Source organism: Periplaneta americana, chromosome 1, assembly GCF_040183065.1.
Source record: "Periplaneta americana isolate PAMFEO1 chromosome 1, P.americana_PAMFEO1_priV1, whole genome shotgun sequence".
Taxonomy (NCBI): domain Eukaryota; kingdom Metazoa; phylum Arthropoda; class Insecta; order Blattodea; family Blattidae; genus Periplaneta; species Periplaneta americana.
In genome coordinates, this window is record NC_091117.1 from 174423118 (window position 1) to 174446644 (window position 23527).

General features: G+C 34.4%; 1 protein-coding gene across 2 annotated transcripts in view; it reads right to left on the reverse strand.

Moving 5' to 3' along the window:
• Positions 1-693: 693 nt before the first annotated feature.
• The window catches only part of LOC138704494 (uncharacterized), a 222540-nt gene continuing 199706 nt past the window's right edge, over positions 694-23527 (reverse strand). Inside the window, exons 1-3 of one of the 2 annotated variants that reach the window (XM_069832421.1) lie at positions 10363-10605; positions 4614-4812; positions 694-902 (exon numbers count right to left, since the gene is read on the reverse strand). In XM_069832421.1, the coding sequence (XP_069688522.1) occupies positions 802-902; positions 4614-4812; positions 10363-10377 (315 nt within the window). In that variant the 5' untranslated portion in view covers positions 10378-10605 and the 3' untranslated portion in view covers positions 694-801. Of the gene's footprint in view, positions 903-4613; positions 4813-10362; positions 10606-23527 lie in introns of those variants that run through there. The other variant, XM_069832430.1, reaches the window with a different exon arrangement.

Here is a 23527-nt window from a genome sequence, read left to right on the forward strand (position 1 = left end):
GTTCAATGTTCTGCAGTAAATGGTTCTAGAGTTCTGAGCGCTGAAAGAGGCTTGTTTTTATAAAATACGCTAAATTTGTCGCTCAATAATACGAAAACCGTTTGACTTTCGATACTATATTTTTTAAAATGCACTCCCTTCAGCACCTTGTATAAGTAGGGAAAAAATTAGAGTATAAAAAAATGCGAGGTTTTTTACTGATCGATTTCATATGGAATAGCCCATATGCACAACGTTATTTATATTAAACATTAACATTCTGGTCAATGTCTATTGATTAAAATACATTTGGACACATTAAAATAATCCTTAAGTGCTCCCAGCAACCTACGTTCGGTAAAATCTGTTAAACTGATTCCTAGTCATTCGAAAATTATCTTATAACATACTTGTGAAACTTGATTTATACGTACCTAATTCTGAGTTGTGAGTGATTTACTGTAAATCTTTCCTCTTCAGTTATGTACATCCCAGACATACCAGGTTTTACTGTAGGCTATATCCAACATCCCACAGCATCGAACACGTTCGAAGCACACTAAAAGGCTTATTGAGCATCTCCATTGAAAGGGATGCTAGCATTGTCTTCCAAAATCTGTTACTTGGACTAGTAACAGTATCTTAACCCCAACATTAGACCAGTATGTAAGACAAAGATTTTGAATTACTTTGTACACAAGAATAAGCTACTAATTTAAAGTTTTGTCATTTATTTCACAGTTGCTGCAATACAAAAATAACATAAACGTCTAATTTAGCGTACGAATTCTCCTCTTACATGTCTTTGAGATATACAATTTTTCACTTGCTTTCTACGCAAAAACCTTCAGAACAAATCAGTGGTTCTTTACAACGTTGTATCTGGTTTCCATTTGGGCTCGTCTGACAAGCAGAGTTCAATCCTGAAAAGAACAACGCAACTTAATTATAATAGAAAATGAGCATTGCTTTAAAATACATTTTTACGGCACTAGAATATGATCAGAAACAGAAAAAGTGCAAGTAATGCCTTTAAGTTCCTTTTATTGATTAAATTTGTTATTACTTCAGTTATCATTTTTCTACCGGATTAATACATGTTGTTTTTAGTTTACTGAACCCCAGAATGATACAATTTCGTTCATTAAAATTTTCAAATACATTTAGAAGTGTTCAACAGTAATCTCACTAGAGCTTTTAATTTATCTAGAGAAAATCAAAACTTGAGTGGGATTTAATTGACTATTTCACGATTAAAAGAAAATATATAAAGATTAGAAAAATAAATATTAAAAAATATGCTACTGGAGCTAAATGACAGCTGTAAGTAGTATGGGATGAAGATAAGTGTAAATAAGACTAAGACCATGGTCATAGGAAAAAAACTACAGAAGATAAACTTGGGAATTCTAAATGAGGCAGTAGAGCAAGTGGACAGGTTCAAATACTTGGGATGTACTATAAGTAGTTACATGAGCTGCTGCCAGAAACTCAAAAGGAGGATAGCAAAGCCCAAGGAAGGTTTTAATAGAAAAAGGAACATCTTCTGCGGACCTCTGGAAAATGAACTAAAGAAGAGACTATTGAAGTGCTTATATGGTGTGTGGCATTGTATGGAACAGAAACATGGACATTAGGACGAAGTGAAGAGAAGCGAATAGAAGCATTTTAAATGTGAATATAGAGAAGAATGGAACGTGTGAAGTGGACAGACAGAATAAGAAATGAAGTTGTGTTGGAAAGAGTGGGTGAAGAAGGAATGATGATGAAAGTGATCAGGAAGAGAAAAAGGAATTGATTGGGCCACTGGCTGAGAAGAAACTGCCTACTAAAGGATGAACTGGAAGGAATGGTGAATGTGAGAAGAGTTCGGGGTAGAAGAAGATATCAGATGTCAAATGATATGGATCATATGAGGAGACAAAGAGGAAGGCAGAAAATAGGAAAGACTGGAGAAAGTTGGGTTTGCAGTGAAAGACCTGCCCTTGGGAAGAACACTAAATGAATGAATGAATGAATGAATGAATGAATGAATGGAGAAAAATAAAATACTAAAATACAATAAAATATTGACTTATTAAAATTCTATTTCACTAATGTTAGCTTCATCAAAACGTTTGAATGGAGCCGCCATTTTTAGTTGACTATCTATGCTGGAAACAAATGACGATCCCAAAGCATGTTTTACAGTGGCGTAAAGAATTTGCAGTTTGAAATTTTGGCAAACAAAGAAATAATCCTAGAAGAATCCTACACACATTTTGATCCACCTTGCTTTTCACAGATCAGTAATTTGTGGCCAGTATTATACCTACAGCGTGTCCCAAAGCGAGATAAGATTACTGAATTTTATGTAACTTTTTCTTTCGTCATTTATAATACATAGCAATCGAAGAGGAACAAGAGAACTTCTCTCTCTATTCGATTTTAAAATTTTTATTTAATTCTATAAAAAAATTAACAAATACCGATAGCCTACTTCGAAAACTTTAAAAACGTACCTTCACGCCCTTCCATTTAAAAAACTCGCATTAAAATGGCATGTGAATGAGAAAGCTTTTCTTCTTTAATAGTTACAAGAAAACCTAAATTTTACGATGCCATAAGTTTGTTACTAATTTATGGATGAAATAGAGTTGGAAATGAATTTATTTTAATGCTTAAATAACGGTGCTAAAAATATTTACTTTTACTAACTATAAATTAATAAAAATTATCTCTACTATGCTACATGCTTCTTCCATTTCCACAACCGTTATTCCTTCAAAACTGATTAGAAACATGAACAAGTCAAGCAAAGTATTGTAGTGCAGTGTGTGAGATGAGTAGGGCCGTGACATCGGTATATTTGTATTAGTCTGAGCTGAACATACGACGCCCCGGACAGAATGTGACGTGTTACAAGTATAGGTAGCGGAAGCGAATTTGACACACCTAAGCAAGCACGTTCCGTGTTTTGTATACGATTATTGCGTATTATAAAATCAAGACAATATAATTATTGTATAATAAGGGTTAATATCGGAAAGATCTAAAATGCTGTAGAAGTTGAGAAATCATACTTAAATTGTCACAAATGTGGTAAAACATAAGTCTGAAAAGATGTTTTTTTTATATTTAGAGTTTTGCATTACAGTTTTAGAAAGCCAAAAACGTATATGGCGTACAGTTTTGCTTTCTCTATATTTAACTGTTACATTAATTTCGTACCTTACTTTTCTTGCATGTTGTTTGCCTGGTTTCGATTCCTGCTGCAATAAACAACAACATTCATTTTCAAAGTTTCAAATGAAAATGACCGCTGAATGTCGGATAGTATAACCTTGTATGCGGAAAAACTGCGTTCAACATCGACTGAAACCAAGGGCGCATAAGTAAAATATTTCATATTACCAATTTCATTTCTACATCACACAGTAATACAAAAAAAAAAACGTGGTTTCAATTCATTATGCAAAATTGCAAAAGTTTTATCAGATGACAAGTGCGATTGTTATGAACTTGATGTAGAAATGAAATTGATGATGTCAAATATTTTACATATGTGCTCTTGATTTCAGCAGATGTTGAACGCATTTTTCCCGCATACAAGGTTATGCTATCCGACACTCGGGGGTCATTTTCATTTGAAACTTTGAAAATAAATGTTGTTGTTCATTGCAGCAGCAACCGAAATTAAGCGAAATCTTATAAGAAAAGTAAGGTACAGAATAGATGTGATAAATAAATTAATGTAAAGTTAAATACAGGGAACGCAAAATTGTACGCCATGTACGTTTTCGGTATTCTAAAACTCTAAATATAAAGAAAAACATCTTTTCAGACATGTTTTACCACTTTGTGACAATTTAAGTATGATTTCCAACAACTATTCTCAACTTCACCAGCATTTTAGACCTTTCCGACAATAATTCTTATTATAGAATAGTAATTGTATTGTCTTGATTTTATAACACGCAATAATCGTATACAAAACAAGGAACGTGCTTGCTTAAGGTACGTTTTCCTCGGTGCGACTATTGCGATGATCGTTCAGCGATGATCGTGCAACGATAATCTTTGAGCACTATTTCTTTGTATTTTCTATGGAGCTGTTTTCCTCCGAGTGACTGCCGCGGCTCTAGGAAATACAAAGAAATAGTGCTCAAAGATTATCGCAATAGCCGCACCGAGGAAAACGTACCTTTAGGCGTTTGTCAAAGTCGCTTCCGCTGCCTGTATTTGAAACGCCGACTACATTCTGACCGGCGTCTTATGTTCACCTCAGATCCATTCTGGTTGTTTGTGGGTAGATGATGACCTTTATAATACGGCTGTTGTATAATATAGGCCTACTAGTCGAGCTTTAGAAAAAAAACTCCTTTTTCCTTTTAACAAACACTTAGACTTCGAGTTACGACCAGATTTTTGTTACTCCACTTTGTGCCGCGTAAACCACCCATGTGCACGCTATCCCATACGCTTTTCGCCGAATGGAACTGAGATTCTTCGCTCAGATCCGCTTGGGCACGAGAGATAGGCCTATCCATTTCTAACGCGAGGAACACTATTTGTGGACGCTGCTTTAAAACCAATAAATAACTAATATTTAAAGCTAAAATTACGTATGTCGGCTAATGTCAAAATTCACTCACCAACATAGTGCACGCACACACTACAGCAGCTGCAGAACTCTAGTCCGCTAGTAATCACTCCTCCCTGCGCCAGCGTGCAGCTCAGCAATGGACAGTGCACAATTCCGCACTGGAGAGTTTCCGAACAATTCGTTGTAGCTTCGGACACCAAGAATGGCACAAACAGGACTACAAAGATCAGAGGATAGACGATATTCATCTGTAATAAATAAGTAAATATAAAGAAACTAATAAATAAACAACCAAATAACTAAATCAATAAACAAATACACAAGTAAATAAAAAACAAATAAATAAGTATATAAATAAATACATAAATACAGTAAAATGAAATCTGATAAGACTTCTAGAAACCGATTTCATATTTGTCGAAGTTTGCATTATTTTAAATTGGAGCTTACCCAAAGACCAAAACATTGTTTTAAAACAAGATTTTTGTTTCTCGAACTTCGAACAACTGTCACAAATCAGTATGCGCATGAGCTAAATTAATTTATCACCCACTCGTTTAACCTAAAGTTCTGTAGTCCGTTACAACTTGCAACAGTTACTCCTTACTGAATTGTTAGAGAAATAAATTGTGGTTTATTTTAATTAAAATTCATTTCCTCCAATTGGAATCCTGTTTCCTGATCGTTTCTAAGACAATCCACTTTTTCACTCATATACGACCTTCTCTTTCATGTTTTTTTTTTTTTATTCCAAGTTAGAAATCATCTCCTCAGTCAACAAAGTTTCAACTATCAGGCACGCGCCATTAACAAGTTCAACTTCACTTGACAGTCAAGTGAAGTGCATAATATTAATTATTATGTCCTCGTGCAATATTCAGGTAGCAGCCTGCACTTGAAAATGGTATTCACGAGGCAAAATACAGGGTGATTCACGAGGATTTACTGTCCCTTACGGAGCTTATTTCCGAAGACATTCTGAGTAAAAAATGTCATATAAACATTTTTCCTAATCTCAATATTTTCAGAGTTACACTAATTTGAAAATGTTTGTAAAATATCATTATTCTCCAATTTAAAGATAAAAGAATATTACAGATAAAGAGTAAACTATTCAGGAGTATCATTTTTTAATTAACTAGTATTTTGAAGCCAAAAATGTGTTGTGAATTCCATAGTTGCTTCGTACAGAATTTTGTTTTTTTTTCCGATTTTAACTACAAAATTACATTTTCTTACGCATTTATCACAACAATTGTTACAAATCACGCCACTCTTGTAAATTCTTTAGGAATGTACATTATCATGCAGAATTAAACTGTAAAGAATTAGGGTCGTACGATTTGTAACAATTTTTGTGATAAGTGCGTAAGGATGATGTGATTTTTAGTTAAAAATTGAAAAATAAAATCTGTACAAAGGAATTAACAAATTTTTAGCTTCAGAACACTAGCCAGTTAAAGAAATGACACTTCTTAATAGTTCATTCTCTATTTTACTAACAGCTTCAAATTAATGTAACTTTGAAAATGTTGAGATAAGGACAAATGGTTATATGACTTTTTTGCTCAGAATGTCTTCGGAAATAAGCTCCGTAAGGGACGGTAAATCCTTTAGAATCACCCTGTATAGAAATTTCTGTACTTCTGGCGCAAAAGTACGACTAGCGTGTGAATTGACGCCATTAAACCCACGCATGTGTAAACCCACCTTAAAGGTAAGCGTTCACTACATCGTATCGCACTCCTCGTACGAATCGCAAGCAACGGATATTTTAAGTGCAGTGCGTTCACTGTAACGGCTCCACCTCATCGCCTCATCGGATTCCCTATCAGCTGTTTAAAACATGACGTTGTACGATATTGACATTACTGAAAACAGAGGAGTTGAGGTTAGGTCTATTAATTATGAGTGTTAGCGAATAAAAATTTGTAATTGCTTCATGCGTCTTAATTGAAGAGGAGGAAACGAAAGAGATATTGGTTACATAATATGTAAGAAACGACTTGATTACTGTAATGGGAACGCCTCAAATTATATAATTCTTCGCAATTTTCTACAAGCGAAATAAGTTTTCTGTCTGCCATTTTGGCGCGACATGGCACAACATAATAGTAACAGTTGAGCAATTAAAATTAATTTATTAAAGGAGGCCATGATCGCACTCATCGGAAAAGTTGCTCATCCGAGAAACGTAGACGGATTTGCCGAGAGCCGATCCTTGCGATACAATGTAGTGAAAGCGGTTACATAACAATTACAGCAAAGATTGTCTTTTTCTGATCCGTGCGACTCGTTCGATGAGTGCGATACGATGTAGTGAACGCGTACCTTAATAGTTACATATAAAACAATGCCCCGGCTAGTTGGGACGCCACCAATTTTTGCCCGACTTGTTGCTGGGACTGTCCTATTTTCGGTTATCCCAGTCTAATAGCTCTCATTAGCCTCAATGTCCCACGACGTGCTGAACCACCGGTGGATCAGCTCGGTTGCGCCACCAGTGAACTAGTCTAATAGAGGCCTAAAGGAACTGAATCAGGAGCTGTAATGGTCTCTTTACTTTCTCTGTTTGGGCATAACTGGAAGCTTTGACGTAAGGAAGTAGCTGCAAATTAGAGTCGTGCATTACGGCGCTGTGTTAGGTTCCAGTTCGTGGAGTATGGCGAAGTTCGATATTCGCCGATGTTAGCAGGCCTGCTGCATTTGTTCCACCTTGTTACAAAAATATTAGCTCTCCTCCGCTCCCACACCTTCATGTTTTTGCCGCGTAAGGATTTTAGCACAGATCTTGCGATTAGTTTTTCTTATGAAATAAGACGAAGTTTATAATGTCTTGGTTGTCTCTCAAACGTTGCAGGACACTACTGCAAATATAGCCAAGAGAATATATACGAGGAGCATCCAGAAAGTAAGTTTCCCGATTTTTTCCCCTTGAAAGTAAACTTAGTTAGCCGTGTCAATTGCGCATGCGTAACAGATCTATGACGTATCAATCATATGCCAGCCGGACAGGTCCCGCCTGGTGCCAGTAGCGTGGCAGCAGTAGTCCGAAATGGAAGCTCTTATTCCTTCTCCCGCCGCCTGCGAGGTTCGGTCGGTGATAAAGTTCTTTAATGCACAAAGAATTGCGCCTATTGAAATTCATCGGCAGCTCTGTCAGGTCTATGGACCGAACATCTCTCTCTCTCACTCCCTCCCTCCTTCCCTCTCTCTCCCTCCCTCCCTCCCTCCCTCTCTCTCTCTCTCTCTCTCTCTCTCTCTCTCTCTGAGCTGAAGACGTCTGTCACACGCTGGTTCCATTCACAGGCGGCAGAGTTCTACGACAGAGGGATACAAAAGTTGATCCCACGATACGACAAGTGTCTCAATTCTGATGGTGGCTATGTTGAAAAATAGCTGAAACATTGCTGTACCTGTTGCCAATATATGTTTTCCTGAAACTGTGTTCTTTTTTTTTAATAGGGAAACTTACTTTCTGGATGCGTCTCGTACATTACAATCGCTCTTATCTTAATCCGGTATTTGTTATAGGCCCTAATTTTTGGAATTAACTGAGTTTACAAACTTTTGTTAAAATGTATGCTGTTGTGTTGTCATGATATCTTCTGATTTAGATTAATATTTACAAATCTGTTCTGCCCCAATGATAAAAGTCATTTCATATCCAACATGAACACTGAACACCTATGACCGTCTGTCTTTCACTAACTTAGTGTTCGTTAATAGAGCTGGAGTGTCGTCATGTTGCCTACACTTCAGACATATGAGTATGTAGGGTATCCGAGTCCCACTTCTGTATGACTGTTTTCTTGGGCACTTCTCCATTTTTCTGAGCGCTCCTAAGGCGAGCAACTATCTCTTCCTATCAGTAATTTATTTCAAAATATTGCATAAAATTTCCCTACAGCCTTCAACTTGTATTTCATTTATACGAAAGTTAGGCCTATAAACTTTCCTAACGTCGGAATTTTTCTCTCTTCAAATCATAATAAAATAAATGTTATGTTTTATTTATCGACGATCGCAACTGCCGAGGTTATATCAGCGTCGCCGGTGTGCCGGAATTTTGTCCCGCAGGAGTTTTATTACATGCGTAAATCTACTGACATGAGCCTCTCGCATTTAAACACACATAAATGCCATCGACCTGGGTATAGATCGAACCCGCAACCTCGAGCACAGAAGGCCAGCGCTATACCAACTGCGCTATCGAGGCGGACGTCTCAAAAAATATTATTTATAAATATATATATAGGCCTATATATATGAATATATTTATGAAGAGATAAGAATGTGGTAGTCCAAAGCCACAGTTTTAACAAAGATTTTTTTTGCGCGAGTTCGTTTCTTACACATATGGTTTAGCTCATCGTGGACGTATTTTCACCAACATCAAGAAAATGAATGACCTAAAGAAAATCATTCACTATATATCTTATGAGTTCAAATACTTCTATACTCAAATACATGGTCGACTACTGAATATAAAAATGTGAGTTACTGTAAGGCAGGTTGCCAGATTTTGGATCTACCAAGGAGGGACATCTTTTTTCACCATATATAGTACTTACGTTTTGTCTTAAAGAAAGAGTGATATGAATTTGGGCAGAGTTGACATTTTCATGACTATACAAAATAAAAAAAAAATAATAAAAAATTATCCAGCAGCTGGAGAAAGTAACATGAATCTCAAAATTTCAATTTGAATAAAAGACATATTAGGCCCTATAGGTACAACTATCCAAGTAGAAACAATATTTATCTGGCTCTAAGTTACATCATGTGTCTCTGGCGTCTTTCTGAAGGGCTTGTGGCAATAATATGTTATGCCAAATTATTAACTTGATGACTTAATAATAGCTCTGTCTGACATCACATGTGACAAAATATTTAAATTTCATTGTTTATTAATTGATAACAATGACAAAATGTATTTATACCTAAATTCATATTTACTTTGTGCCTTAGCATATAACTGCTCCAAACCAGAATTTAACATACAGTAGACAATTTAGAGCTTCCTACGTATTTATCATTGAACTTCAGCATTTTCAACAAGCTTCTGTCCATTCTCTATGCCATGCAATTCTGATGAACGTCTCTTTTTAAATGTTTAGAAATATAATATTCACCACTGAATTCGCTGCTACAAACCTTACACATGCCAAAATATTCGTTTTTTTCCAATGTGCAAACCGACATTGTTAAGAAAATTAATTGAAATTTAATGTAATTATTTAGGCCTAGAAGAAAATTGTTACTACGTAACGATACAATTATTCAAGTGATGTTAATTCTCTAAAGGAGAGACTTTTTGCGTCCCGCCTCGAATCGAAGCGGGACCCGAGACTTTTATATGAAAATCGGGATATATCCCGCCAAATCGGGACATCTGGCAACCCTGCTGTAAGGTAGTTGATTAAGAGTAAACTTATGAATTAATTTTCGTTTTGTATGATGTCCTATATTTAAAACTAAACAAGAGTATATGAAGAAGTTTCAAATGATAATTTTACCTTTATTACTTTGTACTGAATTTGGGCTTTATTTATTGAGAAAAAATGTTTATTGTAAAATACCCACAAGTACACGCCCACTTTTTGTTATTTCAGGCATTCATGTTGGCTTATAAAATAAAAGAGTGTAAAGTATGTATTTCAGAAGCCAAGAGATAATTAAAATATACAATTCAAAGAAAATAGCATTATAATTACTGCAATCCTCCCCCCCCTCCAAAGTTTCATTTTCTGTACATATGAGGTTTTTTTATAAATAAATGATTCAAGTATACTCACCCTTCCCGCTACCATTGCGATCAGTGTCTTTTCACGATGCTGACAGATATTACACAGAGTATAGTTCACACCCCGTTAAGTAATATTCTCAAGCAATCTGATTTCTCAACACGGAAATTCCGACTTTGTCACGTGCGCGTGGCTGAAGCAACAGGCTTAGAGTAAATAAACGCAAACAATGAATCTGACTTACAGTCGTGTCTACAGAAAAAATGGCCACTGCCTAGAAAGACTATTGAAAACAAGTTAGCAACAGGATGTAGCTTAAATTGTGTCGGGAGTATACTATCTCATACTTTACATTTAGTTCATACTCAACCAGGACACCATTCCAGTATAACCTGTTAACTTATCACTTGAAAACATGAATCATAGAACCATTGAAGTCGTATTTGAAAACTCAATGTCACTATTATGGCCACATGGAGTGATGAGTGACAATACCCTCCATATATGATCAAAGTAGGCAAAAGAGTAAAACTACTCTATGCTAACATGTGTCATCTGACGTCCTTTGCTCAATGCCTGAGCGTATTCCGAATCTCAGCGCTGAGCAATCTGATGGGATCACGGTGTTTCGAATTTCACCGATGGCGACACTGATGCTCCACCGGTGTCGCACCGGTGCCATCAGCTTGCAGAGAGCGTATTCCGAATCTCACCGGTGAGGAATCCGATGGCATCACGGTGTTCTGAATTCCACCGATGACGTCATTGATGCTCCACCTGTGCCATCAACTTGCAGAGGTGGTGGCAGTCTCAATCAGCCGCCATCAGTGAATCTGATTGGTTCTTGTATAGGGCGGGAATTAGCAGACGAATAACATCGTGCACTGTTGTGTCATGGCGGTGTGTTCTGCTTTAGTTCTGTTGTATTGTTTGTAATGAGCACAACGTAAAAGCAATATGTTAATGGCTTATGAGCGAACATGTCAACGTACCCGTTATTACTACTGGTTCAAGAAATAAATTGTTTATGCTATCTTTTCTTTGAACGAGATGGGAGTACGAAAATTTCGCAAAATTTTGCTACCGTAGCACAGACAACAACTTGCACAGTCACCATGACAGCCATCGATCCTTCCAGCAGTTTTGTTCCTTATTTCGGTGCAACGTGACGTCATTGATGCCACCGGACCGGTGAGATTCGGAATATGCTGAGAGGTGGTGGCAGTCTCCATCAGCCGCCATCAGTGAATCTGATTGGTTCTTGTATAGGGCGGAAATTAGCAGACGAATGACATCGTGCACTGTTGTGTCATAGCGGTGTGTTCTGCTTTAGTTCTGCTGTATTGTTTGTAATGAGCACAATGTAAAAACAATATTAATGGCTTATGAGCGAACATGTCAACGGACCAGTTATTACTACCGGTTCAAGAAATAAATTATTTATGCTCTCTTTTCTTTGAACGAGATGGCAGTACGGAAATTTCGAAAAATTTGCTAGCGTAGCACAGACAACTTATACAGTCGTCATGACAGCCATCGATCCTTCCAGCAGTTTTGTTCCTATTTCGCTGCAGCGTGACATCACTGTTGTCCACTGAGATTCGGAATACGCTGTCTGTAGCTGAGATTGTCAGCGTATTCCGAATCTCACCGGACCGGTGGACAACAATGACATTACGCTGCAGCGAAATAGGAAAAAAACTGCTGGAAGGATCGATGGCTGTCATGGCAGCTGTACAAGTTGTTGTCTATGCTACGCTAGCAAAATTTTTCGAAATTTCCGTACTGTCATCTCGTTCAAAGAAAAGAGAGCATAAACAATTTATTTCTTGAACAAGTAATAATAACGGGTCCGTTGACATGTTCGCTCATAAGCCATTAACATATTGTTTTTACGTTGTGCTCATTACAAACAATATAGCAGAACCAAAGCAGAACACACCGCCATGACACAACAGTGCACGATGTCATTCGTCTGCTAATTCCCGCCCTATACAAGAACCAATCAGATTCACTGATGGACACTACCACCACCTCTACAAACTGATGGAACCGGTGCGACACCGGTGGAGGATCAGTGACGTCATAGTTGAAATTCGGAACACCGTGATGCCATCAGATTGCTCAGCGCTGAGATTCGGAATACGCTCTGTAAGAAGTTCGCCTTCAGATGTGGACCGTTTCATTTCAAATAAGAAAAACGCGTTTTAGAAGGCTTCTTCTAGGTTGACAATCTTCAAAGAAATAGCGCCCGTAATTTATCTCCAAAACCAGTACTATCTCGTTGGGGAACTTGGTTTGAAACTGCAAGCTACTCTAGTAAATATTTCTAACAAATAGTAGATGCATTAACAGAGCTTGACAATGAAGAAATTGCTTCAACAGAAATAGCCAAATATCTAGTCTAGTCCACGCCTGTGGAGTAACGGTTAGCGCGTCTGGCCGCGAAACCAGGTGGTCTGGGTTCGATTCCCGGTAGGGGCAAGTTACCTGGTTGAGGTCTTTCCGGGGTTTTCACTCAACCCAACATGAGCAAATGCTGGGTAACGTTCGGTGCTGGACCTCGGATTCATTTCACCGGCATTATCACCTTCATCTCATTCAGACGCTAAATAACCTAAGATGTTGATAAAGCGTCGTAAAATAACCTACTAAAAATCTAGTCTAGTGCCGTAACAGCTAGGCCTACTAGACCATTTGTTATACATTTAACCCAAAGTCAAAGATGTATCCGAAACTTTCACACTGTTAGAAACGAGTACAGTGGAAATTTCTTAATTACAAAGACTGGCAGATTTGTCTGTTGTAAAAAATGGAGTCTTGGAGGAGACAGCCATAGTGGTGAAACAAAAACTGCAAAATTTACTCGAGAAGAATGCAAGGATATTCTCATTTTCCTCACACAAAAGATCAACTAGAAACTGCTGAGAATGGAATACAAAGCACTGACAATGCACATATGCAGGATTCCAATTCTACATTCGTCACTTCATGTGACGTAGAAAGCTTTGGTTGGTACAGATTCTGTTTCACAAATAATGTATTTGGTATATGGTTACACAGTCCTGGGCATAAGAGAGAAAGTGGAAGGGACGCAGAAATCTCCGCCCACGTCCTTTTCGCTTACACCGCCTTATAAAGAAACGCAGAATAAAGCTCTGAGCATTAATGGCAGATTTTAGGCGACCAGCGACAGCAATAAAGAAATGTAATATTCAGATTTCTTTTCGTAAATTTTATTAGTGTATAATCTAGGTCTGGGCGCTATTAGTTCGATTGAGTCATTGCAGACCACACCTTAACTCTCCATTCCACCTTCCCATTTTGTTTTGGTGCGGTACTAACGGACAGAAAAGTCAGTGACGGATTACATCAGACTTTTACGAACTTTCGGCTCTCGCTGGTCGCCTAAAATCCACCATTAATGCACAGAGTTTTACTCTGCTTTAATATGTTTTAGAGCGATCCTGTATTGTGCGTTACATGTCTTTGTAAGCAGGATGTCTACTAAAGGACACGTGGCGTAATGGATACACCATACATATTCCAATGTTGTTGGACTAAGAAAACGGTCTTTAGTCATAAGCGCCGTGCTTGAAAGGACAAGCAAGAGTGGTGTGAAAAGACTATCAGTTGGTCACAAGACAATGTCCGGTATAATGATGAAAATATTCCGCTTATTAGACAGCTGTTTACCTTATTGATTGTACTAAGTTCTATTATCGTACAGATGCAATTATAAAATTGATTAATTTTTTTCTTATTAAGTAATTTTTTTTTGTGTCTCAGTGAAACTTACAGCAGAGTCCGTATAGGCCAGATTCTATCTGATACTTTTCCAATTCACTGTGGGCTAAAGTAAGGAGATGCACTAACACCTTTACTTTTTAACTTCGCTCTAGAATATGCAATTAGGAAAGTTCAGGATAACACAGAGGGTTTGGAATTGAACGGATTACATCAGCCTCTTGTCTGTGCGGATGACGTGAATATGTTAGGAGAAAATCCACAAACGATTAGGGATAACACGGAAATTTTACTTGAAGCGAGTAAAGCGATAGATTTGGAAGTAAATCCCGAAAAGACAAAGTATATGATTATGTCTCGTGACCAGAATATTGTACGAAATGGAAACAAAAATTAGAGATTTATCCTACGAAGAGGTTTAAAAATTCAGATATCTTGGAGAAATAGTAACAAATATAAATAACACCTGGGAGGAAATTAAACGTGGAATAAATATGGGAAATGCGTGTTATTATTCGGTTGAGAAGCTTTAGTCATTTAGTCTGCTGTCAAAAGATCTGAAAGTTAGAAATTATAAAACAGTTATATTACCGGTTGCTCTGTATGGTTGTGAAACTTGGACTCTCACTTTGAGAGAGGAACAGAGATTAAGGGTGTTAAAGAATAAGGCTGTTAGGAAAATATTTGGGGCTAAGAGGGATGAAGTTACAGGAGAATGGAGAACTTCACGCATTGTATTCTTCACCTGACATAATTAGGAATATTAAATCCAGACGTTTGAGATGGGCAGGGCATGTAGCACATATGGGCGAATCCAGAAATGCATATAGTGTTAGTTGGGAGACCGGAGGGAAAAATACCTTTGGGGAGGCCGAGACGTAGATGGGTGGATAATATTAAAATGGATTTGAGGGAGGTGGGATATGATGATAGAGACTGGATTAATCTTGCACAGGATAGGGACCGATGGCGAGCTTATGTAAGGGCAGCAATGAACCTCCGGGTTCCTTAAAAGCCAAATAAGTAATTAAGTAAGCAAATTTTTAGCCCAATCATTATGCTGAAGTTTATGGACAAAATTGCATCGATCGAGTTATAAATTTTCTTAAGAAATATCCTCCTTTTAAGCAATATTTTTAGCCTACTCATTTTCATAAGTTTTGTAATTGTACTGATAATAATAATAATAATAATAATAATAATAATAATAATAATAATAATAATAATACACTGATCGATACATGAAATAATTGCTGCTCATAGAGCCACCATTTAAGTAACACTTATTTGTTGTATTATACACAAGAAAGCTGTGCAAGCACAATTCAAAATTAAGTAGAGTGTAAAATTAAATTTTATCTCGAAATTAATAATTTTCTCGATCACAGAACACATACAATATAATGCAGAACTTCAATACTGCTGTATGTATTGGTGACTGACTTGTAATGCGTTGTTTTAATAAAGTGGGGAGTGCACAAGCATAAAGAAGTCGATGAATAAAGAACTATATAATACGAATGCTTTCCTTTCCTTTTCACAGAGAAGGGGCCCCAAGGCTTGCTTGCACTGCAGCCTGAGGCTTACTGTTCTTACAACTCATGTTCTGTGAATATTTGTCACCGAACGTTTGCGCTCTTGTACGAATACAACACGCTACACCGTAAACTTAATCCGGACTATGGTATTGATGACAACGATATGTGAATAATGATGGCGAAATGAATTCGAAGTCCTACGCCGAAAGTTATCCAGCAGTTGTACCTCAATTCGCTGAGGGAAAACTTCGAAAAAACCCAATAAAGTAACTTGTCCTAAACAGGATTTGAACCCGGACCCATTCGTTTCACGGTTAGACACGCTAAGTGTTATTCAATGTTTTCCTTAGCCGACAATATCTCAAGATACATATATCAACCCAATGTGGAGAAAATAGTGTGACAATTCATGTTACATCCGTAAACTTACCAGAAAATGAATTCGTCAGCACTTGCTTCTTAATCAATATTAGTGTCAGGTAAAACAAACGTTGACAATGGCTATTGTTCTGGCGTCAGCCTTGAAGGATAAGATAACTCAAACTTCAATGACATAAGCGCACTCTTTTGTTAAGAAATTGTATCATCACACTGACTTACAAGGCTGTTGTTCTCGTTTCTGATTGGTTATTATACTGACGTTTTCGTTTTTCTTTGTGAATGATTCATGTCGTACTAATTTTATGAGTTAAGTTTATATTAATATGTTTATGTTTAATTTTCATTGTGAATGATTCATGTCGTACTAATTTTATGAGTTAAGTTTATATTAATATGTTTATGTTTAATTTTCATTGTGAATTATTCATGTCGTACTAATGTTACGAGTTAAGTTTATATTAATATATTTAATATGTTTACGTTTAATTTTCATTGTGAATGATTCATGTCGTACTAATGTTACGAGTTAAGTTTATATTAATATATTTAATATGTTTACGTTTAATTTTCATTGTGAATGATTCATGTTGCACTAATGTTACGAGTTAAGTTTATATTAATATATTTAATATGTTTACGTTTAATTTTCATTGTGAATTATTCATGTCGTACTAATGTTACGAGTTAAGTTTATATTAATATATTTAATATGTTTACGTTTAATTTTCATTGTGAATGATTCATGTTGCACTAATGTTACGAGTTAAGTTTATATTTCATATGTTTACGTTTAATTTTCATTGTGAATGTTTCATGTTTTACTAATGTTACGAGTACAGTTTATATTTAATATGCTTACGTTTAATTTTCATTGTGAATGATTCATCGTACTAATGTTTCGAGTTAAGTTTATATTAATATATTTAATATGTTTACGTTTAATTTTCATTGTGAATGATTCATGTTGCACTAATGTTACGAGTTAAGTTTATATTAATATATTTAATATGTTTATGTTTAATTTTCATTGTGAATGATTCATGTCGTACTAATGTTACGAGTTAAGTTTATATTAATATATTTAATATGTTTATGTTTAATTTTCATTGTGAATGATTCATGTCGTACTAATGTTCCGAGTTAGGTTTATATTAATATATTTAATATGTTTACGTTTAATTTTCATTGTGAATGATTCATGTCGTACTAATGTTACGAGTTAAGTTTATATTAATATATTTAATATGTTTACGTTTAATTTTCATTGTGAATGATTCATGTTGCACTAATGTTACGAGTTAAGTTTATATTAATATATTTAATATGTTTACGTTTAATTTTCATTGTGAATGATTCATGTCGTACTAATGTTACGAGTTAAGTTTATATTAATATATTTAATATGTTTACGTTTAATTTTCATTGTGAATGATTCATGTCGTACTAATGTTACGAGTTAAGTTTATATTAATATATTTAATATGTTTACGTTTAATTTTCATTGTGAATGATTCATGTCGTACTAATGTTACGAGTTAAGTTTATATTAATATATTTAATATGTCTGCGTTTAATTTTCATTGTGAATGATTCATGTCGAACTAATGTTACGAGTTAAGTTTATATTAATATATTTAATATGTCTGCGTTTAATTTTCATTGTGAATTATTCATGTCGTACTAATTTTATGAGTTAAGTTTATATTAATATATTTATGTTTAATTTTCAGTGTGAATGAATTATGTTGTATTAATGTTGAGTTAAGTTTATATTAATATATTAATATGTTTACGTTTAATTTTCATTGTGAATGATTCATGTTGTACTAATGTTACGAGTTAAGTTTATATTAATATATTTAATATGTTTACGTTTAATTTTCATTGTGAATGATTCATGTCGTACTAATGTTACGAGTTAAGTTTATATTAATATATTTAATATGTTTACGTTTAATTTTCATTGTGAATGATTCATGTCGTACTAATGTTACGAGTTAAGTTTATATTAATATATTTAATATGTCTGCGTTTAATTTTCATTGTGAATGATTCATGTCGTACTAATTTTATGAGTTAAGTTTATATTAATATATTTATGTTTAATTTTCAGTGTGAATGAATTATGTTGTATTAATGTTGAGTTAAGTTTATATTAATATATTAATATGTTTACGTTTAATTTTCATTGTGAATGATTCATGTTGTACTAATGTTACGAGTTAAGTTTATATTAATATATTTAATATGTTTATGTTTAATTTTCATTTTCAATGATTCATGTCGTACTAATGTTACGAGTTAAGTTTATATTAATATATTTAATATGTCTGCGTTTAATTTTCATTGTGAATGATTCATGTCGTACTAATTTTATGAGTTAAGTTTATATTAATATATTTATGTTTAATTTTCAGTGTGAATGAATTATGTTGTATTAATGTTACGAGTTAAGTTTATATTAATATATTTAATATGTTTACGTTTAATTTTCATTGTGAATGTTTCATGTTGTACTAATGTTACGAGTTAAGTTTATATTTAATATGTTTACGTTTAATTTTCATTGTGAATGATTCATCGTACTAATGTTTCGAGTTAAGTTTATATTAATGTATTTAATATGTTTACGTTTAATTTTCATTGTGAATGTTTCATGTTGTACTAATGTTACGAGTTAAGTTTATATTTAATATGTTTACGTTTAATTTTCATTGTGAATGATTCATCGTGCTAATGTTTCGAGTTAAGTTTATATTAATGTATTTAATATGTTTACGTTTAATTTTCATTGTGAATGTTTCATGTTGTACTAATGTTACGAGTTAAGTTTATATTTCATATGTTTACGTTTAATTTTCATTGTGAATGTTTCATGTTTTACTAATGTTACGAGTTAAGTTTATATTTAATATGTTTACGTTTAATTTTCATTGTGAATGATTCATCGTACTAATGTTTCGAGTTAAGTTATATTAATGTATTTAATATGTTTACGTTTAATTTTCATTGTGAATGATTCATCGTACTAATGTTTCGAGTTAAGTTATATTAATGTATTTAATATGTTTACGTTTAATTTTCATTGTGAATGATTCATCGTGCTAATGTTTCGAGTTAAGTTTATATTAATGTATTTAATATGTTTACGTTTAATTTTCATTGTGAATGTTTCATGTTGTACTAATGTTACGAGTTAAGTTTATATTTCATATGTTTACGTTTAATTTTCATTGTGAATGTTTCATGTTTTACTAATGTTACGAGTTAAGTTTATATTTAATATGTTTACGTTTAATTTTCATTGTGAATGATTCATCGTACTAATGTTTCGAGTTAAGTTATATTAATGTATTTAATATGTTTACGTTTAATTTTCATTGTGAATGATTCATCGTACTAATGTTTCGAGTTAAGTTATATTAATGTATTTAATATGTTTACGTTTAATTTTCATTGTGAATGATTCATCGTACTAATGTTTCGAGTTAAGTTATATTAATGTATTTAATATGTTTACGTTTAATTTTCATTGTGAGTGATTCTTTCGTACTAATATTACGAGTTAGGTTTACATTAACATATTTAATATGTTTACGTTTAATTTTCATTGTGAGTGATTCTTTCGTACTAATATTACGAGTTAGGTTTACATTAACATATTTAACATGATTACGTTAGGTTTACATTAACATATTTAACATGATTACGTTTAATTTTCATAGTGAATGATTCATGTCGTACTAATTTTAAGAGTTAAGTTTATATTAATATGTTTACGTTTAAAATTCATTGTGAATGGGCCTTAATAGTGTCGGCTCGGGATTTGAACACGGAATACTTCCATGATTGTATGGTGTAGATAAACAGAGTCGCAATAGAGCAATAATCTAATAATTAACAGTCTTTGAAAGTGTTATATAAGTATTATAAATGATCGACACAGAGAAAAAGAAACATAGTAGTCTATCAGAATGCGCAGAATTCTACACCAGGCAAACAACAAAATTTTCCACATGTTTCCTATCTCTCTCTTCGCTATGACCTCGTACGTCACATGTGTAAGAACATTTCTTTGTCGCTATAGGCGGTCTATTTGATAGCATTACGTGTTTATAATGACAATCCTATGCCAATGTTTCTCAGCCAATGAAGCAGCTCTTTGACGCTAGATTGAACAATGAGAAACGAATTACACTGACAGTTAAAAGTATGCTGCTCAAAATTAATAAGTGACAGTTTTTCCTTCTACGTTCATTTCTTTTATTTGTATCGTCACATTCCGATATTAATAATAATAATAGTTTTTATTATCCCTGGCAGAGTTAAGGCCATCAGGCCTTCTCTTCCACTCAACCAGGATAAAATCACATACAAAAAAAATACATACCGGTATACAAATATTAACTTAAAAATAATAATAAACATAATTATGTAAAAAAGAGAGATTGAATAGATATACACAATCAGTATTAACTTCAAAATAACAATAATAAAAGTATATATATATATATATATATATATATATATAATAAAAAAGAGACTGAATACATAATCTCAAACAGGAAAATACATCTAGTATATAGTATTATCTTAAAAAAAAAGAATTAATACATATGAATAAAATCTCACAACTAAAGGAATAGTAGAATTAGTATGATCAGCACAGCACGTGTTACATTGAGACAATGACAATTACCTAGATATTAGTGCTAATGGAAAATAAAGTAATGACTGTGTAAAATAATAATAATAATAATAATAATAATAATAATAATAATAATAATAATAATAGTAATAATAATAAATAAAAATTATACCTAAAAAACTAATTCTTTGCATTTAAAATATTTCTAAACATCCAAATTTTAAACACCTGAGGACTAAGACTACCCCTGATTTCGAGCGGCAGCGAATTCCATGAGCGGGCCATGGCTATTGAGGAAGAACTTGAGTACAGAGATGTCTGATGACGTGGTATTGATAGCAACAGATTGTGCTGTGAACGTGTATTTCGATTATGATGTGAAGCTAGGAGAGTAAACCGAGTGGTAGGGTAGTTGGGTGTGGAATCATGTATAATTCGATATAGCAGGCAAAGAGAATGTACTAAACGTCTATCTTGCAAGCGGAGCCAGGAGAGTCGTAGAAAATATTCCGATATATGATCATGTCGGCGGATATTGAAAATAAATCGGACGCAGACATTATGTACACGTTGAAGTTTTTGAGAAAGTTCAGCACTTAGATCGCTATATAAAACATCACAATAGTCAAAGTGAGGCATTACAAAAGTCTGTACTAGAATTTGTTTGAGTGTAGTAGGAAGTAGTTTAGTAGTCCCAGCTCATATAATTTAAACTATAGGTCACTCAAAATGTGTCGTAGGTGTCTATTGCCATTTACTATAGCACAACCTGCTATTACAAATCAAACGAGTGGCCGCACAGGTGTGTAGCTGCTCTCGATACCGAGATATTACTGAAAGAGACCGCGCGGCACGACTAATTTTATACGCAAATTCGTCATGTTTATGACCATAGCATCGGATTTTGGGATCAATGGGCGTGGTCGCACACGTTACATTGGTTCATGTCCTAACTACTAACAACATTATCATTTGGTTGTGGCTGATGTTGTTACAGTAAGCATTTCAAATAATTTTTGCACCACAGATTCCGGAAGGGGTTCCCATATCCGGAGTGGGGAAATATTCTTTTTACGTCAAAAATGATGTGCAATTGAACAAAAACAAATTGTAATTCCATATTCTCACCACGCCTTCTATATGTGGTTTCTGAGATCCTCTTTTCCCACCCCTGTTACAACGCTTTCTGGTGAATTCCACACAGTTCCGTCCCGGATATTGATAACTGTACATTACCACTAGTCATGAAAGCTTTGTGCACTTACATGCTTGTCAGTCTGTTTAACAAACTAAGACAATATTGCATGCAAGAGATAAGATATGTTCACCGAGTTACAAGTAAGAAATGTACAAGGTTAATGATCTACTTTGTGAATCATATTTCTGTAAAATGGAATTAATATTAATAATAATAATAATAATAATAATAATATAATAATCATCATCATCATGTCTTCAAGTGTTAGACTCCAGTGGATCTATTACTGTCTCTTGCCAGCGTTTCCTAAATTTCTTCGACCTCTTGGGACATACGACAAAATCTGCGATCCATCCTCTTGACATGTGTCTGCCACCGAAGCCTGTATTGCTGCAGATAATGGACAATAGAGTAAATTTTTAATTCCTTCAGAATATCTACGTTCCGATGATGGTCGAGAAGAGAGTGTCCAGCAGTTTTTCGCATGAATCTCATTTTGGCAGTTGTTAGCCGTCTTTCGTCGCATTTTCTTAGTGTCCATGCTTCACTGCCATCAGCCAAAACTGGTCGTGCGAGAGTTTTGCAAATTTTCAGCCTTGTATGTCTTTGTACTTGGAAAGGTTTGAATACACTGTTGATGGTTCCAGCAATTTTTAGAAATTTTGAGGTTCTGTTGTCTATATCATCATCAGTGATGAATGATAGATTATAACCTAAATAGTTTAATGAATTCACACATTCTATTAATGTGCCATTTATAATGATTTTGGATGGAACTGGATCTTTTCCTAAAAAGGTCATGTTTTCCGTTGATATTTCCATACTAAATTTTGAAGCAGTAATTGTAAGTTGTGGACGGCTCGTTGCAGTTCATCTTCTGATGTTGCAATGATAACTTGATCGTCAGTAAACAGCAGAGTGTCGAGACAAGTGTTCCGGTGGATTTGTATTCCGGCATGATGGCCTTGCCTCCAAATTTTGAGGAAGTGGTTCATATATATGATAAACAAAAGCGGTGAGAATCCACATCCTTGTCTAATACTTTGATTTATTGGAACCCAGCTAGATGTTTCATGTTCAGTTTGTATGGTAATTTCATTCTGGTTATATAAGTTACAGATATTGGATATAATTTGATTTGGTACATTATCTGGCATAGAATTTCAATAAGAATGTTTCTGTTTACTTTGTCAAATGCTTTAACGAAATCAATGAATGCTAAGTGTGTTTCAATATTGAATTGTTTTTTTTCTATTAAAATTTTCATAGTGAAGTAACTATCGCAACAAGAGCGACCTCATCGAAAGCCATTTTGTTCCTCTGTAATTTTATGTTCATAGAATTGAGCCTTTTTTTTATTATGGCTGTATAAAATTTGTAGCCTGAATTGAGAAGACTGATGCCTCTGTAGTTCGTACATTCCTTTTTGTCTCCTTTCTTATAAATGGGTATTATAATAGCTTTTTGCCACATTCTCCATTACCATCTTCGTTTCTGAAGTCCAATGTGGTTGTCGCATTTTCGCACATGTATATTGAAAATTTGTTGCATTTTTAGAAGTCGAGTAGCAAAATGCGACTGTGGCTTAAACCCTGATTTGAAGGTTCTATAGGTTTACAAAGTTGATTCACAAAATTATGTTATTTCATATGCTTAGGCCTATAGGGCAGTGGTACTACAAAACAACATTAGGTCAACGTACGA